This window comes from Oryctolagus cuniculus, chromosome 16, assembly GCF_964237555.1.
Source record: "Oryctolagus cuniculus chromosome 16, mOryCun1.1, whole genome shotgun sequence".
NCBI classification, from domain to species: domain Eukaryota; kingdom Metazoa; phylum Chordata; class Mammalia; order Lagomorpha; family Leporidae; genus Oryctolagus; species Oryctolagus cuniculus.
Genome location: NC_091447.1, coordinates 53,207,381 through 53,226,259, shown reverse-complemented (window position 1 = coordinate 53,226,259; position 18,879 = coordinate 53,207,381). Strand labels below are relative to the sequence as shown.

Below are 18,879 nucleotides of genomic sequence, written 5' to 3'. Positions count from 1 at the left end.
CGGGCATTGTGTGCTGGGCACCTGGCTGGGGCAGAAGCTCCCTGCACTTTGCCCTGCCCAGAGGTCAGGCGTGCAGGCTGCCCAAGCCCCCTCTGCTTTTCCCCTCCCGCGACTGTCCTGGTGGTCCTGGTGAAGGCGGCGCTGCCTGCGACGGCTCCGTTCACACTTCTCGTCCTGAAGCAGGTGTCCCGCTGCTCCCTCCTGAGGCTGGGGTGGGGGCTGTGCTGGCCGCAGCTGTGTGTCCCCACCCCGCAGTGGGGCAGGCCAGGCAGGGCCCGTCAGGCCTGTGCTCTGTGCTGGGGCCTGCCAGCACCTGTGGTCTCAGCTCCGCCGCACAGGTGGGACCTGGCATCTGCCTGCTCCGGCCTGGGTGGAACCGCCGTGCGGTGGCCTCCAGCTGCTCCTCAGAGTGTGTGCTGGGTGGAGCAGCAGGGGCAGCTCAGGCTGGGGTCAGCCCTGGTGTCAGCGGCAGGTGCAGGGTCATGATCCCCCGCCCCCATCAGTTATTCCTGGACAGTCGCGTGCTGACTGCGCCAGGTCCGGGTTGGGCGGTGTGGATGCAGAGTGCGCCATGCGTGATCGGCCGGGGCCTCGGCACGCCCGCCCCCGCCACAGCCCTGCTTCTCCGTGGTGAGAACCCCGGGCCCCTCCCCAGCTGCTGTGAAATGTGCACGGTTACTGTGATTCCTGCGGCCCGCGGCCGCCCACGCAGGTGCCCATGATGGCGTCTGTGAGGGAGCTGGGTCCCAGGGCTCCTGTCACCATGACGTCCTCAGGACCCCACACCCCCACTGCCGCTGCAGCCACGGGGCCAGGCAGCGCCTCTGGTCACAGGTGGCAGACGACGGTGAGCGATGCTGGCCTTGGGCCCCTGACTCCTCCTGGGGCTGGACAGCATCTTCTCAGGCCTTTAGCCATCCTGTGAGGCTGCTGTTACCAACCCATTCCACAGAGGAACAGCTGGAAGTCCTGTGGGTACCTGCATGTCTGAGGAGCACGGCTGGCAAAGGGGCAGCAGGTCCTGCTTTGGCCCCCGGCCCCCGAGGTTTTCTCTGGCACCTGCCTCCTGGGGGAGCAGGCAGGGCGCCCCCTGCTGGTCATCGGCCGTGGCCCCTCATCGCATCCAGCCTAGAAAGGGACCCCATGTGGCTGCTGTGGGGTGGGTGCCTCCACGCACGTGTGCCCACCCCTGCCCTCCCCCTGAGCCTGTGTGCAGCCCCCGCCCCAGGCCTCTGTGCCCACTTCCTCCCTCCTTCCCGCCCCCTGTCCAGGTAACTGTCACGGAGAGAGAACAGGTGCACGTAGGGTGTGATTATACAGTGAGCGTGTGCCTCCCCGCCAGCCTGGGAAGCCGTTGGAGTGACAGGTGCAGGCGCCTCGCTCGGGTTCCCGCCCTTGGCCGCCACCCTTCCTCTCGGCTCTGCGTGGCGTTCAGCGGCAGCCAAGACCCAGCCCCAGGCAGGTTGGGTGACCTTTATAGTCCCTGCTGCCACCAGGCTCTGCCTGTGGCCACCGTCTCCCTGGAGATTCAGAACCGGTCGGGCTCGGGTCCCGTAACCGAGGGGTCCTGTGGCCTCCGCCTCCCCTCCTGGCCCAGCTGTGCTGTCTCTCTGACCCCGGCCTTGTGCGTGTGCTTCTTGGTTTTGTTTTTACTGAGAACTGTTGTTGAATGCTGCTGAGTTTGCTGATGAGTCATCTTAATTGAGGTGGGAGGTGGAGCCACACAGCGCTAAGGACGGAAGCGGAGGAGGGGCAGGGGAGAGGAAGGAGGGGGCGGGAGGCGGGCGGCCGCTCAGCAGGTGTTGGGATCCCCAGGTGGAGACCTGGCCTCCTGGGGACTCGGGGTGAGGTTTTCTGGGAGGGGGAGATTTCCGGAAGCCACCGCCATGCCCGCTGTTCTCTGCACCTTGTGGAGGGCGGAGCTCCCTGGAGGCCCAGTCTGGGCTGGTCCCCGGGAGTGCACAGCCAGCTCAGCTTCCTGGTCACACGGTGCTTCCCGGGCTGGCTGTGGCCCTGGGCAGGCTGGCTCTTGGCCTTGGGTGGCAGTGTCTGTGCCTGCGTGCAAGCATGGGTGCTCTGCGTGGGGCCGGGCGCACCTGCCGGCTGCTGCTCCTGGCTCTGGGCCCTCCCACCTGTGAGCAGTCCCAGCGCCGCCCCCCTGAGGCCCGGAGCCCACACATTAGCATGTAGTGGGCCTGACCCAGCCGTGCGGTGGGAGGAGCTGCTTCTGCAGGGAGCCCCAGCACAGTAAGTTCCCGACTGCCTGGCTGTGTGTGGCCCTGGTGAGGACCCCTCCCCTGCCAGCCCCCGTGCGGAGGCCTCTTGGGAGCACAGAGGGAGTGGCCGGCTGTGTGGTAAAGGCTTGGGTCTCCGTCTCCTCCCCTCCCCTGCTCCCGGCCTGCCTGTTGCCCAGCGGCCCTGTTCCATATGGGACGTACCCAGCCGGGGTCCCCGGCCCGGGGCGGGACTCTGCGCGTGTGTGTTTACGAACATACGAGTCTGCGCGGGCTCGTGGCTGAGCTTGGTGGCAGTCTCAGCCTGGGTCACACGTGTCTCACGTGGCAGTGCCTGTGGGGAGAAGGGTGACCTGAGGGGGTTCTTGCCTCTGGGGGTGGAGTTGCCTCATCAGCTGTGTGGCTCTGGGGGCTTCGCCTTCTCGGTGCCGGCCCCACCTTCCCCTGCTCCGTGGGGCTGCAGCCGTGGCTGGTCCTGGGGTCTTGTGTGGGCTTGGCACCTGCGGGGGGAGTCATTGCAGGTGCCCGTCACCTGCCTAGCACTCAAATAAAACAATTGGGTAAGTGACTAATATTTGTTCAGCACTCAGTGCCGCCAGGCGCGGTCCCGAGCCCGTGTGTTTCCTTGTGTAATCCCGCCCCCGGCACTGAGGTTACCTCCCTCTGCCAAAGAAGAAACTGAGTCTCAGGGCAGGCAGGTGCGCTCCCAAGGTCAGACGCTTCCCGCCGGGCGTCAGGATGGCAGAGCGTGCGGCAGTGGGCAGAGGGACACGCGAACGAAGGCCTGGGTTGCGCCCAGTGCATGGGCTGGTCGTGGGCTCCGGGAAGGGCTCTGCTCTGCTGTGTTCGCCACTCCCTGCCCGTGCAGTCGTCCCCACGCCACCCACGGCCTCTGCTGGGCACCGGCGGCCACCGTCTCCCTTCCTTGCCCTTCACCGTTGCCGTGGTTGAGGGCAGAGCTGGCGTCGCAGGTCGTCAGGCTCCTGCAGGAGGGCACGGGCCAGGCAGCTCCAGGCGCGTGAGACGCCAGCGCAGGTCAGGGGTCTCTTCCTTGGCGTGCCGTATGTTCTGGTTCACGGATCCTGGCCCTGCCTGGCACCCTGTTAGCCCTGCGTGAGCTGGAGCCAGCGCCGACTCGTTGCTGGGTCTTTGGCCATGTTGGGAGGGTGACCACCTGCTCCTGGGAGTGGGGCCGGGGTCTCCTGAGCAGGAGACCGCTCCCCACAGGGCAGTCTTGGGAGACTGAGAAAGCTCTGGCAGGAGCTGGCGTTCCCCTGGCTGGCAGCTGCAGAGGCTCAGGGTGCCGAGTCCAGCCGCGCCACACCTTTAGTGTCTGCCTCGCTGGCTCCAGTGGACGCCGGACCACGCCTGTTCCGTGGGCTCTGTCCTCCTGCACCAGCCCCCTCGCGCCATTCCCATCTGTGGCAAGCTCGGGAAGAAGTCACGGGCTCCTGCTGGGCGGCGCCCTCTTCCGTGGAGCTTCTGCACCCGTGGGTGCCTTGGCTTCGGTTCTGAAGCTGGACGGGAGTCAGTGCTGAGATGGAAGACGGAGTCCACCTGCCTCTCACGGCGGCCACGTGGGTCCTGAGCCCCTCTGGGGTTGGTGGCTGCTGCCTCCTCTCTTCCTTTAGGATGCACCTGCAGGCAGGCAGGCAGTGCCCTTGCCGGCACGCACAGACGGGAGCAGAGCTCGGACGAGAATGCCCACGGTTAGTTCCCTCTTGGCACTTGGGGTCAGCGTGGTCAGAAGACCAAGGCAAGTGGACACGGGACGGCTGACTCAAGTGGGCAGGGATCTGAGCACCGCGGGGCCCTGGAGGGTCTGTCTGACCGAGAGCTCTCAGAGTCACAGGAGATGCCAGGCGAGGCCGGGGCGTGTGGGTGCGCTGCAGCCTGAGCTGTGCACAGCCCGTGCAAAGGCCCCGGGTCGTGTGTGAGGCAGGGACAGCGTGTGAGGAGGCACACGCGAGGCAAGCCTGCCCACCCAGGGGCCCCGGCCAGGGACCCCCACGGTGCCTTTAGCAGTGGGCACCCGTGAACCGTGTTCCCTCGGGAGCGCAGCAGTGGTGTTCGCTGCACAACGGGGTCAGTTTCTGCAGAGGAGCCAGTCCGGGCTGCCGTGCGCCTGCAGGGTCTGCCCTGCCACGTGAGCCCGTGATGCAGCCACGGCCGCGGCCCTGCTCGCGTGGGGGCACCGACCCCCTGTGATTCTGCGTAAGGCACCGCTTGCTCTCTGTCCTGGGACACCCGGAGAACGTGTTGTGGCAATGCCCGGTTGTGTTTGCTCCCTGCTGGGCTGGCTGGGAGGGTGCCACAGGCCTTTGCTGGCCTAATCCCCACGGTGGCCGTAGATAGAAGGTGGCCGCAGGCTGTTAGCCCATTTTGTGGATGTGGAGCCCGAGGCATAGAGGGACCGGTGCCTGCCCAAGGTCAGGTGGTGGAGTGCAGATGCAAACCCTGGGCCTGGTACTCCACGTGGCTGGGGATTCCTGGTGTCCCTGCGTGGAAGCAGCTGGGGCTGGGAACCTGGACGGGGCTGCTCCTGGCTGCACGTTCTGAGGGGCCCGGCCCCCGGGACTGCGGGCAATGGCACGTGTGAGTCCAGCCTAGCCCGGCACCCACCTGCTGTGTGGCTGGTCTGCTCTAGTGCCTTCTACAGGTGCCCTGCCAGACTCCGTGTGGGCACTGGCAGCCCCCAGGCCTCTCCTGGTGTCATTCTTGGGTTGGGTACTTGGAGCCACCCTCTCCACAGAGGCTGCTGGGGGCAAGGACCATGCTGTCCATGGGTGGTTCCTGGAGACCCAGAGCATCCCCAGGTCGGAAGGCTCCTGTGTGGCCCTGGGTGAGAGGCCCTGGCCTCAGCCTCCCAGGCGTCTGCTGGGAAATGGAGGGGGAGCCCAAAAGGGGGTTTGCATCCCCTGAGGTGGCAGGCGTCCCTCATCCTGGAGAAGCAACGGGGCGGCTGCCGGTCATCACCCGTGGTGCCTGTGTGAGCAGAGGAAGAGAGACCAAGCTGGCCGCCTGCTGTGTCCCGAGTGCTGGTGCGGCACGACGCCCTCACCACAGCTAGCACCACGCTCTGACTTCCCCACCTCCAGCGCCCCGGGCCCACTGGCCCGGTTCTTGATAAGTTAGGAGACCGTGGCTCAGTGGCAGCAGCAGGAGGCGGGCTTAGAGCACCTGCTTAGGCTCGGGCGTGAGCTGAGGTTCAAGGACGCTGCTGCAGCGCACGCCGTGGCACTTGAGCCCCGTCCAGTGGGAGTGCAGGCAGCTCTGCCTCCTCCGAGGCTCGCGGCTGCGGCCGGCAGGTGCTGGGATCGGTCCTCAGGCCAGGTCTGCTGATGCCGGCTCCCGCTGCTGGGCGGAAGGGCCTGGGGAACCTGAGCGCTGTGATCAGACGTAAGAGGCACAAACCAGGCCCCGCGGGAGACGGGCTGTCCCTGCTGACCAGCGTGTCTCAGGTCTCGCCTGCCCTTCAGGTGGGGGAGGGGCGTGGGGGGCGGGGTCCACCCACTGGAGGCACTACCTCGGGCCTAGGACTTTGTGACCGCTCCTCGTCCGCGTGTGCAGTGGGCTGCAGGCGTCTGGATTGTGTGCACATGTGTGTGTGTGTGGGTGGCATGTACATGCGTGTACATGCATGTGCCCTGGCAGGGGCTTGGTGTTCCAGCCAGGAGAGCTCTCCTGGCAAACCCTGTTCTGGAAGTGTCTTCAGGAGAATTATCACTCCAGTGGTCCCCGCCCCTCATCCTGCCAGGGCCCCTGGGTCCTTGTCCCTCTTCCCGTGGGTCCTTGTACTTGGCTCTCCCCTGGTGTTCTCTGAGCCCCAGGCCTTTCTTCCCGCCCACTCTGGCCTCCCGAGGGGGCAGCTGCCACCCACCGGGAAAGCACTATTTGCGTGGAGATGTTTGCCTGCTGTCCCCACGTGTCCCCCGGCCACCCTGCTGGGCCTGGCAAGGGGTGGGCAGGGTGGGCTGTGGTGCTGCACCAGGGCGCACGGAGGGATGCCACGGCAGCATCACGTGGGAGAGCAGGGGTCCCCGGCCGCTGTGCTTGGGTCCCTCACCCCTGTGAGGCGAGGAGGTGCACGAAGCCGAGGCGGTGGGGGACCTTTCACGGCTGCAGGTGCACAGTGGCCGGGACGAGCCGTGGCGGCTGCAGAGGGAGCTCCCGTGCAGGGCGCGAAGCCAGGCCCGGCCGGCGCCACAGCCTCGCCTCTCTCGCGCCACTTTAACCTTAACCCCAGATTCCGGCGGTGCAGGCCCCTCCTCCCCTCTGCTCTCAGCGCCTGCGGAAACTGAAAGCCACGATAATCCCGTGCCAGCAGGGGCACAGGTGAGGGCGGTGTGGGCTGGCACAGGCCAGGCGGGAGACTTTGCAGCCGGCAGTTTCCACCTGGAGAACAGGAGAGGACAAAGGGAGCCCTGTGCGGCTGCCTCGTGGAACGCTGCTCGCCGGGGGCCGGGCCCTGCCAGCCGGGTCTGGGCTCCGAGAGAGAGAGGGCGGCTCCGAGGCGGGAGGATCTCCCGGGCCTGCGGCACCAGGGTAGGACCTACGTCTCCGGGGAGCCCCCAAGTCCCCTTCCTGGCCACGCTGGAGCTTGATGCCCGCCCTGGGCCCACGGGCCCGGGTCTGCGCCATCATCGGTGTGGGCGTTCCTTCAGGTCAAGCCGTTCAGCGACGTCACGTCCCTCACCTGTTGTCCGTTTCCACGTGGCATGAGGCCTGTCAGCCTCCCTCAGCTCCACGTGTCAACCCCGAGCGAGTCGGGAATCCAGGCCCGGCAGAGGTTGGGGCTGGCTCGGGCGTGGTGAGTCGGCCGTGCCTCTCTGCCCCCTCCCCGCACCGCGTGTGGCTTGGGGCTGTGGACGCGCAGGGCTCCGTGGAGCAGCTGCAGGCTACCTGGGTGACTGCACGACACCAGAGCCTCAGGTGCCGGCTTGTGGGGCAGGTGTGGGGCTGCCAGCTAGCTGCCTGCCTTGGACGTGCTGTGTGCCCTGCAGGGGGCTGCCGCGGCCTGGACCTCCAGGTGGAGGCACACGGAGGATCCGCTGGCCTGGGCTGGCGATGCAGGTGAGCCTCGGGCTCCTGCGACCTTGGCAGTGGCCCCCAGACGCTGTGGCTGTCACCGCAGGTGTGGGTGGCTGTGTGGGGGCGGCCTCGTTCCCCTTCCTGGCAGTTCAGGAGACGTTCCTTTGGGTCGTGTGGGGTTGGAGGGGGCGTCCCCTTCGGGAAGCCCGTGTGTCTGAACTCCCCACGTGAGCAGCTGTGGGCTGGCACCCAGCACGGCCGCACGTCTCACCTGCTCCGGTGCTGGGGCTCGCGGGGGTGAAAGCCAGTGTACAGTTTCCTGGCGGCTTGCACCTGGGCACCGTGAGAGTCTTGATGGAAGGAATTGGCAGGGGGTTAGGCTCTGAGCGCTCAGTGCTGCGCTGGACCCAGAGGGTGTTGGGGGAGATGCGTCTGTGCGTCTGTCTGCTCAGCGCTTCGGTGTGTGGCCCAGGGGCAGGCCTGGGGTCTCCTCGGCCGTGTCGGTGTCTGTGCGTCCTGAGACCCTCCCCCGCCCCACCCTGCCCATGCTGGTGCCAGCATTTCACAGTCACGCGTTCTCTGTGTGCCCGTGATCGGGGGGTGATGTGCTCTGGGAGAGGTCGGGCTGTGCCAGGGAGCTCCCACAGCGCGTGTGTGTGTTCCGTTACGTGATGGCGCAGTTTGTGATACAGTGATGAGCAGGTTCCTAGTCCTGGAGCATGGCGAGCCTGAAGATGTGGGTCAGTGGGCGTCTCCGTGCGTTTTTCTGTGGCTGTGATGGCCATTCCTGAAGGACAGGCGTCTGTTTAGCTCCTGGTTCTCAAAGCCGCAAAGCCTGAGGTCAGACGGCCACATCCGGTGATCTCCTCGTGGTGCTGGGGACTTGGCCAAGGTCACGTGGGGCGGCCGTGGCAGGAGGGGCGCCTGGGAGGGAGTGCTAAACCCGCTCTGGTGGCAGACCCACTCGAGAGGACCCGTGAGCCCAGAACCCTTTCATCCATTGACTGCTCATCAGGGCAGAGCCCGAGGGTCCCACCTGGTTCCCTGATGCCTGAGTTCTGGTGGTGGTGGGTCCTGGCTGCCCCTGCAGAGTGAGCAGCTGGACCTGTCTGATCTGGTGTGGGGTCTGGCATCAGAGCAGGACGGGTTTGCCAGAGACCCAGGAGCACCGAGGGCATGCTCAGGCCACCTGTGGTTCTGGAAGGGAGAGGAGCCGCCCCAGTCGGATGGAGGATGTGCGTGCGGGCTGGGGCAGTTACTGCACAGGGCGTCTGCTGGGAGTACCCTGCGGTGGGTGCCACATCGAATCTGGGTTGGACCTAAAATTCCGTGTTCTGAACTTACTGCCCGGCCCTTGAGAGCCACTCGTGTGGGTTACCCGAGCCCCGCAGCCACCCGTTTTACAGATGGGAAAACTGGAGTTCAGGGCTGTGCTGGAGCCCAGGCGCAGTGCGGCTCAGGGCTGACCTCCGGGTTTGTTCGTTCATTCACAGTGGTAGAACGAGGCCCTGGCTCTCCCACACTGTGATGGTTGCAGTCGCTTAGCTCTGAAAATGGTGGGTTCAGGGATTTTGATGCACGGCCGAGGCTGGGGCTGGGGCTGGGGCTGGGGCTGGGGCTGGGTCCTAAGGGAGAAGCCACCGGAAACCACCCGTGGGGGTCAGGCTGGGCCTGGGAGGAAGGCGGCAGGGGTGGGGGCCAGGGTGGCCCTGAGCAGCGGGCCCAGGGCTGTACTCAGCCCCCCACACCCATGTGTCCTCCGCGCTGGCCGGAGCTGGCTTTTGAGGGTCTGCGAATGGGCCAGGAGCTCTCTAGCCCCCAGCCCCTGAGCCCCAGCTGTGGTGCTGTCCTTGCTTGCCCACCTTGCTGAGAGGGGTCTGAGGAGGACAGAGGGTGGTGAGGAGAGGCCTGGAGGCCTTGCTGGGCACTGGACTCATCTGTGTGCTTGGTAGAGAGAAGAGAAATCAGAAAAACAGCCCGTAACAGTGCAAGGCAGAAGCCGACCACTCCTCAGCCGGCTGCGGCTGGCCACGTGTGTGGCTGCACGTGGCAGCGTGGCCTCTGCCAGCCCTGTTTCCTGCCGTGTTCGTGCACGTGGGTGTGTGCACAGCTGTACAGCTTCCCGCGGGTGCACTGCTCTCACTCTGTGAGCCTTGCTGCCACACGCCGGGCTGTCTGCTCTGGGCTGTGACTTCGGCACCCCTCGGGAGCCAGCCTCGTCCGTCTCTGGTCATGTGTGCAGGTTCTGTCCTTCAAACAGCTGAGCCGCACGCGCCTCACCCCCTGGCTGTCCTCACACACTGACCAGCATCCTCTGCGGTGTGGACATGGTTCATGTCCCACCAGCGCCTGGCTGCCTGCCTCCTTTCTAAGAATTCTTTATGTATTTGACGGGAAGGTAGAGAGAAAGAGAGAGGGAGAGGGAGAGAGAGGGAGGAAGGGAGGGAGGGAGCGAGGGAGGGAGGGAGAGAGAGAGAGAGAGAGAGAGAGAAAGAGAGTTCGTCCATCTTCTGGTTCACTCCCCAAGTGGCTGCAATGGCTGGTTGGGCCAGGCGGAAACCAGGAACAAGGAGCTTCATCCAGGTCTCCCACATGGGTGCAGGGGCCCAATCTCTTGGGCCATCCTCCACTGCTTTCTAGGCACATTAGCGGGGAGCTGAATCAGAAGTGGAGCAGCAGGGACTTGAACTGTTGCCCATACAGGATGTCAGCATCGCAGGTGGAGGCTTTACCCATTTTGCTACAATGCCGGACCCTAAGAATTCTTTATGTGTTTGACAGGAAGACTTGAGAGAGAGATCTGTCTTCCCTCCGCTGGTTCACTCCCCAGATGGTTGCAATGCCAGGGCTGGGCCAGGCTGTGGGTGCAGAGGCCTAAGCACTTGGGCCGTCTTCTGCTTTCCCAGGTGCATTAGTAGGGAGCTGGATTGTAAGTGGATCAGCTGGGATTTGAACTGGCGTCACAGGTGGTGGCTTTACCCACAATGCCCCAGTGCTGGCCCCTCCACCAGTGCTTTCAGAACAGTTTCTGAAATTGTTATCTGTGACGTTCCAATAAGGAACAAAGAACTAATGTCATCATTGGGAGTTCTTTTCATGTGGGCTGTGCCCATTCTGGGCCCAGCTTCAGGACCTTGGAGCCAGCGGGGAGCCCCTGCAGCCTCAGGGGCCTGCAGGCTGGGCTGCACAGGGAGGGGCAGCACGCGCAGGCTGCAGCACCCCCCAGTCCCCGGCTGGCTCTGAGAGGTGGGCCCTGAATTGTCCTCTGCACAGGGAAGGACCAAGGAGAGAAGTGGCCAGGGGCTTCCCTGGGGGACGTGGGTGGGAGTGGGTTGACCCGTGGATGTGGCTATCTGGCCCCCAGCCCCAGCCCCTGACCCCCCTGCTGGGGAAGAGAGAGCGTGCACCCTGGTCCTGCCTCCGTAGGGCCCGGGGGTGGGCTTCTCTGTGGTTTTCCTGTACCTGGGGGGTGGTTTCTCCATGAATTCCTGTTCCTGAGGTGGGCTTCTCTGCGTTTGTCCACTTCCTGGGGTGGGGTGGGGTGGGGCGGGGTGGTTTCCCCATTCCTGGAGGGGGCGGTTCCCCATGGGTTCCCTGCTCCTGGGTGTAGGTTTCTCCTGGATTTCCGGCTCCCGGGTGGGCGTCTGTGGTGTCAGGGCCCTGCCTCGCTGGAGGCCTGGTGGGTTTCTCTGTGGTTCTGGAGCTGGTGGGAGGCCTTGTGTGTTCATGTCTGCCTCGTCGTCCCCTGAGCTCTCCCAAGAGTTTATTTCTGTCCTCTCGCACTGAGGGGCCCAGGGGGGCAGCCCCTGCTTGAGGGGCCCAGGGGGGCAGCCCCTGCTTGAGGGGGGCCCAGGGGGGCAGCCCCTGCTTGAGGGGCCCAGGGGGGCAGCCCCTGCTTGAGGGGCCCTGGGGGGCAGCCCTGGGTGTCCGCCTGCCGGTGTCAGTCGGGGAGCCGGCGGGAGTTCTGAGGCCTCTGCCCCGAGGAAGGCTCTGGGCGCCTGCACACGGCGTCACTGGGTCACCGGACGTGGGTCAGGACGGGCATCGGGTGCTGGGAAGGGCGCGTGTGGGCTGCCCCCCCCGCCCCGGCCTCTGTGAGACCTTCCCCTCTCTGAGCCTGATGTCCTCACTTCTGGTGTGCGGGTGCATCTCTGAAAGTGTGTGTGCATAGCTTGGCGTGGGAGGGGAACATAACCACACCCACGTGCACACATACAAATATGCAGACAAGTGCATGCACACGTCCAGGCACACACACACACACTCAGACCCTCGTGTGCTCTCACATGTGAAAGCACACAGACCCACGTGCACACATACAAATATACAGACAAGTGCATGCACACGTCCAGGCACACACACGCACACTCAGACCCTCGTGTGCACATGTGGGGAGCAACTCGGACTAGACTAAGTTACTGGAATTAAGACTTATTCTATGCATCTGCTCTCCCACAATATGGCGCTGGGAGAGGAGGAAACAGCTTCTACACAGCTGCCTCCAGTTCAACCAACAAGCTGCAGGACCTGCTCCTGATTGGAGAGCAGCGTACTCGGCGTGTGGGCAGCCGAGTTGGGATTGGTGGAAGAGGACTATAAAGGAGGAGAGAGACAACATGCACCAGGAACATCTAAGGGGAACACCTGTGCAGCCCCCGAGAGAGCCGGCCGGTGGTGTGCCGCTCCCCCGCGGAAGTGGGGAATGTGGCAGGGGGAACCGCCCTTCCACGGAGGTGGAAGGGACGGTAGCCAACCCGGGAAGAACCAGCAGCAAACCCGGGGAGGGCCGAGCAGACAAAAGAACAGCGCAGGGTCCTGTGTCGTTCCTCCACGAAGACGGGGAGCGACATAATGGTGCCGTGACTCGGATATGAAGCCTAGGCAGGGTTTAGTGTCGTTCCTCCACGAAGAGGGGGAGCGACATGCACACATATGTGAAAGCACACACACCCATGTGCACACATACCAAATATACAGACAAGTGCATGCACACATCCAGGCACACACATGCACACAAAGGCACTCACAAACACATGTACACACATCCATATCCACACACAGGTGGACACACATACGCACTCAGACCCTCGTGTGCACTCACATGTGAAAGCACACACACCCACATGCACACATACCAAATATACAGACAAGTGCATGCACACATCCAGGCACACACGTGCACACTCAGACCCTCATGTGCACTCACATGTGAAAGCACACACACCCACATGCACACATACCAAATATACAGACAAGTGCATGCACACATCCAGGCACACACGTGCACACAAAGGCACTCACAAACACATGTACACACATCCATATGCACACACAGGTGGACACACATGCGCACTCAGACCCTCATGTGCACACACCGTATGCACACACACACCCATGTGCACACACACAAGTACAATGAGAGTTTTGTCTCTACAGGGGCTGGTTCTGAGACCCCCACAGACACCGAGCGCCGCGCATGCTCAGATCCCTTCTGTGATGTCCTCGCTGCCTGCAGCCCACGTGTCCTCCCCGTGGCCTGCCCCTCCCAGTGGAAGGGCTGGGGCCCGTCTGGTAGAGGCAGGGCCATCCCAGACCCGGCCGCAGGGTTCGTGTCAGCCACAGCCTAGTGCTTTCCTGAGCGTCTTCCATCCCCGGGGACTGAATCCTTGGGAGCAGAGCCTGTGCGAGCCGAGGGCTGACTGCAGGGTCCGAGACGCGCCTGCTGGACGGGGTCCTAGAGCAGTCGGTAGAACTGAGATTCCCAGAGGGCACACGTCAGTGAGAGCAGCGCCGTGCACGTGTCCCGTGTCGGCCTTGCCCGTGGTGCCCCGTGGAAGCCCCGTCCTGCTGCTGGCCCGTGGGGCCGTGTCCCGTGGTGACCTGAAGTACCCTGGTGTTTCGGAGCCCAGTGGTGACAGTGATTGGCTCGCTGTTCATGATGAGCTGGGGACAGCGTGGGGGAGGGGACGTGCAGGTGACCTGTGTCTTCTGCAATTGCAGGCCCCCCGGAACTCCGCGCCGTCCGCTGCTCTCTCCGGTGACCAGCCGTTGCGGTGAGTGTCCGGAGTGTCTGGAGGGCAGTGGGCCGAGTCCCACGGGGGAACTTGAAAACGGTACTCGGAGGCGACGCGTGGGAGGCTCGCACGTGTTTTCTGAGTGCTGTGGTGCTGGGGCCCATTGTGCAGGTGACCTACGGGGGTCCCACAACCATGGTGGCGGAGGAGGGGCAGCTCCGTCCGAGCAGGTGCCAGAGGCTGGAGACCCATGGCCGGATCCTGGGATGGCCGAGGGCCGCGTTATCATTGCTTCACATCAGTCTTCCGAAGATGTTTTTTTTTTTTAAGTTCTGATTTTTTTGACATTTTTATTGACACTTTTTTACAAGATTTGTGAAGATTTACACTGGAACGGAGCTGATTAGAGTTCATTCTTCTTGTAGGGCTCTTTTAAAAAATATTTTATTTATTTGAAAGAGAGCAAGAGAGCAAGAGAGAGAGAGAGAGATCTTCCATCTGCTGGTTCACTCCCCAGGTAGCCACAATGGGCTGAGCGGGGCAGAAGCCAGGAGCTTCACCCGTGTCTCCCACGTGGGCGGCAGTGATTCGAGCGCTTAGGTCATCTTTCACTGCTTCTCCCAGGCCATTAGCAGGAGCTGGATTGGAAGAGGAGCAGTGTGGATTTGAACTAGTGCCCATGTGGGATGACAACTCTGTACATGGCAGCTTTACCCGCTACGCCACAGCGCCAGCCCCAGATTTGCTTTTTAAAAAGTAATTAAGGGGCTGGCGCTGCGGCTCAGTGGGTTAAAGCCCCAGCCTGCAGCACCAGCATCCCATATGGGCACTGGTTCGAGTCCCAGCTATTCCTCTTCTGAGCAGTAGAAGATGCCCAAGTGCTTGGGCCCCTGCACCCGCATGGGAGACCTGGAAGAAGCTCCCAGCTCCTGGCTTTGGATCAGCTCAGCTCTGGACGTTGCGGCCAATTGGGGAATGAACCAGCAGATGGAAGACCGACCGACCTCCCTCTCTCTCTCTCTCTCTCTCTCTCTGGCTCTCTTTGGCTCTACCTCTCTCTGTAACTCTGTCTTTCAAATAAATAAAATAAATCTTTTTTTTTAAAGAGTAATTAAAATTCGTTAGTGACTGTGTCTGATGATGAAAGTAAAGAAAAAATAATCTGGCAACTGCTCAGATCCTTATTTGAACAAGTCAACTCTCAAAAACTACCCCGCTTTCAGATTACTGGTGTTGCTGTTAATTCTTTTTCAAGTGTGAAAATGGCATTGCAGGTATTTCAGTCAGAAAGTGTTTTTATCTTTGAAATCAGTCCTGCAGTGTTCCTTTTTAAAGATCTTTTAAAAATGTTACTTTACTCGGAAGGCGGACCGAGGGAGGACTCCCAGTGATTCCTCCCCAATGCCACGGCAGCCAGAGCCGGGCCGGGCGGAAGCCGGGAGCCCAGACTCCACCCAGGCCTGGCACGTGGTGGGGGGGACCTGGTTCCTCGGCCGTCGCCTGCTGCCTCCCGGTGGTCCAGCAGGAAGTGGATCAGGAGCCGGGAGCCCGGACTCCAGCCAGGCTCTGGGCCTTGGATGTGGGCGCCCCCAGTGGAGACCTGACCCCAGGATTTCTGAATGAAACACCAGGGCCTGGGGTTGCCTCTGTGAGGTCACGGGGGTGGAGAGGTCACGGGGTCCCTGACAGATCAGCGTGGCCGTGTGCTGGGAATACCGCAGTTGGGTGACGGATGCGTGGGTGTTTGGTAAACTGTTTGTTAGGTTTCAGATTTTTCCAAAATGGAAAAAGAGAGGACACACACGTGCACACACACACAGACCATGCACACACACACACGCACACAGACATACACACGCAGACCACACACACACAGACCATGCACATGTGCCCACATACACATGCAGACACACACACACTCAGACACACACACGCAGGTGCACACATACACACAGACACACACACGCAGATGCACACATACATGCAGACGCACACACACAGACACATACGCAGATGCACACATACACGCAGACGCACGCACACACGCAGATGCACACATACACGCAGGTGCACACATGCAGATACACACATGCAGACACACACACATGCAGACGCACACATACACGCAGACGCACACATACACGGAGACACACACACATACATGCAGATACACACACGCAGACACACACTCGCAGACACACACACACGATAGGATGAGTAAAAAGGAAGTCGCAGCCGGTGGCTCACCTCCATGCACAGGAAGCGCCTCCTGCACGCCTGCCGGCCCCTCCTCACCTCCTGGGCCGCCTGTTGGGCTTCCCGGGGCCTTGCTTCCCGGGACCCTCTCCCATTCCCCAGCCCTCTCTCTCGAGGGCCTTCAAGGCCTTCCTGAGGGCACCAGTGACTGGGGAGAAGCTGCGGAGCCGTCCCCAGGGACTCCAGGCCTCAGCCAGCCTCACCCCATCCTCCAGTCCTGCCGGCTGGGCGGGACTCAGCTGCTCCTGCCCCAACCCTTCCCGTGTGTGCATCTCACACCTGGACGCCTGCTTGGGCACCTGTGTCCTGGGTGCAGGGGTTTGGCCGCGTGTGGCCCAGCAGAGGCCACCGAGCCCCGAAGTGTGGAGCCCCGCCCTCCTCCCCATCCCGGCCCCTCCCCTCCCAGCACCCGAAGGTTCCCTGTGACCCCCCACGCCTACCCCGCTGCACACAGCCCGGAGGGTCTGCTTGCTGTTGATGGGCAGCCTTGGCCTCTGCTTTCCAAACGCCTCATGCTGACTCCGATACTTGGAACGGGGTGAGGCTCACCCTCCCCGGGATCCCAGCCTCTGAGCCACCCCTTCCCGCCAGGCCTGCCCTTGCTGCATCCAGGGCCCAGCGTGCCCAAGCCCCGTGTCACTGCTGCAGAGGCCTGCCCTCGCTGCGCCCAGGCCCAGCGTGCCCCAGCCCCGTGTCACTGCTGCAGGGCCCCCTTCCCTGCTCATCCTGCTGGCAGCTTGCAGCGCCCGGTCGTGCCCGGATGGATCCGCACCCTCCTGGAGAAGTGCAGCCAGGTCGCCTGGCGTGAGACCCGTGAGGGTCAGTAGCTGTGCCCTGCCCTGTCCCGGCCCTCCTGTCCTGCTGGCTGACCTGTCGGCCTCTCCCTCGCAGGCCCGCGGCCCTGAGCCCCGCCATGGAGGACGGGCATGAGCTGGACCTCACCTACATCACGGAGCGCATCATCGCCGTGTCATTCCCCGCTGGTGGCTGCGAGGAGTCCTACCTGCGCCACCTGCAGGAGGTCACGCGGATGCTCAAGTCCAAGCACGGCGACAACTACCTGGTGAGCGATGAGGGCCGGCTGTGACGGCCAGACACGGGCAGGCCCCTCGTGGCTGAGCTGTACCCCACAGCCCAGGGCCCCGCTTCCACCCCACAGCCCCTACACCAGCCAGGGGGCCGGGTGTGACGGCCAGACACGGGCAGGCCCCTCGTGGCCGAGCTGTACCCCACAGCCGAGGGCCCCGCCTCCACCCCACAGCCCCTACACCAGCCAGGGGGCCGGGTGTGACGGCCGGACACAGGCAGACCCCTCACGGCTGAGCTGTACCCCACAGCCCCCTACACCAGCTGGGGGGCCGGGTGTGACGGCCAGACACGGGTGGGCCCCTCGTGGCCGAGCTGTACCCCACAGCCAAGGGCCCCGCCTCCACCCCGCAGCCCCTACACCAGCCAGGGGGCCGGGTGTGACGGCCGGACACGGGTGGGCCTCTCGCGACTGAGCTGTACCCCACAGCCCCTACACCAGCTGGGGGGCCGGGCATGACGGCCGGACATGAGCAGACCCCTCGCGGCTGAGCTGTACCCCACAGCCGAGGGCCCCGCCTCCACCCTGCAGCCCCCTACACAAGCCACCCCCTGCTGGTCCCCCACAGCAACCCTGGTACCAAAGAGCAAACTGACCCTGCTTGAATGGGCAAGACAAAGCGTGGGGTGGCCAAGAAACCAGGGGCTGCCCGGCCAGGTGATAGCTGGGTTGGCCTTGGAGGGGGAGCCTCTCATGGGTCTCCCTCCTTTGATCATCACTTTCTTCGTGCCAGTGTGCCAGCGTGCCAGTGTGCCAGCGCTCCGGTCTCTTCTTGCTCCCTGCTGGCACCCTCTCCGTTCCTCCTTCTCCCTTATCTGCAGCCCTGAGCCAACAAGGAGGCCATTGTCAGCCTTATCAGTCTCTCCCAGGACTGGGCTGGGGCTGCGGAGGTGGGGTGGAGCTCCTTCGGACTTGGGCTCCTCCGGGCCCCCTGCCCCACACACCTGCTCCTGCCCTGAAGCCAGTCCTCTGTGACCGTGGAGGATAGGGGAGTGGCCCCCCTCTCATGGGGCTCCCTCCCTTGGGGGCTTCTTCCTTTAGCGGGGGAGCTGGGCCCCTCGGCAGGACCTGCTCCAGTCAGCCCGCTCCCTGGCTGCCTACCCCAAAGACCACCCAGAGGGCCTGGGGCCTGGGATGGCACCCACTGGGTCTGGGGGCAGCTCCTCCTCTGTCACCACGCAGGGGTCTTTTATGGGTTTGGGGCGGGAGCTTTGGGAACCTGGGAGAGAGCCGCATGTGTGTCTCACCCAGACCCAGCAGGATGGCTCGCAGACTGGCTGGTCTGTTTCTCTGTGGACATCTGACAGTCGCAGACAGGCAAGCCGGCCTTGAACACACACCACTTACGGAGGACTCTGGGGCACTGCCTCTCCTGCTGGGGGAGCTTCCTGGGCCCTGCCAGGGCGGCAGCTGCGTCTCGGATTCTGGCAGGGCGGGCCGGGGCCACTCTGAGCAGGTCCCGGAGGCCGCTGGGTGGGCACCAGAGCTGTGCCTGCTGAGTCAGGGTCCCTACGGGAGACTTGGGGTGGCCAGGGCAGGCCCCGCTCCCTGCTCCCTGCTTCCCCCACGTCTTCAGAAAGTTCATGGAAGCTAGAATTAAAAGAATTTACTTTGGTGTGAATTTTTTTAAATCTGTGCAGTTTTTTCCTGAAGGCGTTTTCTGAGAACTTTGTTCAGGCCCTGCGTTTGCATGGATTTCAGAACTTTTGTACCAAAATCAATGTACCTTTTACTTCTGTTTCCCCAGGCCTTTCGCAGTGTCCTAGTGTTCTCTCTGAATATTTTACAAAGATTCATTCACTTGATAGAATGGGTGGGGGAAGGGAGGGAGATGTCTTCAATCAGCCGGTTCACTGTCACTGTCCATATGGCTGCAACAAGCAAGGTTGAGCCAGGCCGAGGTGGAGCCAGGAGCCAGGAACCCCATCCAGGTCCTCCCACGTGGGTGGCGGGGGCCCTCGTACTTGGACCATCATCGGCTCCTCCCCAGGTGCATTAGCAAGGAGCCGGAGTGCAAGTGGAGCAGCCAGGGCTCAAACCAGCACTCCAGTGTGGGATGGCGGGGTCACGGTGCAGCCCCCACCGCTGTGTCACAACGCGGGCCCTTAGGTGAATATTTTGCAGCCGTTAGAATAAATGGAGCCTTGGCAACTTTGCTGTGTAAGGGTGTGTTAATGCCAGTGGAGGAGGGCGCTGCGTGGAGTGCGTGTGAGGGTCGTCCCGCCGCCCCCACTGCGGTCCGCAGTGTGCCAGACAG

At 63.2% G+C, this 18,879-nt stretch overlaps 1 protein-coding gene across 9 annotated transcripts in view; it reads left to right on the top strand.

Annotated features, from left to right (window-relative positions):
• Positions 1-18,879, top strand: part of TNS3 (tensin 3) — a 188,445-nt gene that overhangs the window by 73,015 nt on the left and 96,551 nt on the right. For 8 of the 9 annotated variants that reach the window (XM_070059452.1, XM_070059446.1, XM_070059450.1 and 5 more), the window contains 2 exons: positions 13,266-13,318; positions 16,427-16,598. In XM_070059452.1, the coding sequence (XP_069915553.1) occupies positions 16,449-16,598 (150 nt within the window). In that variant the 5' untranslated portion in view covers positions 13,266-13,318; positions 16,427-16,448. Of the gene's footprint in view, positions 1-1,934; positions 2,248-13,265; positions 13,319-16,426; positions 16,599-18,879 lie in introns of those variants that run through there. The other variant, XM_070059451.1, reaches the window with a different exon arrangement.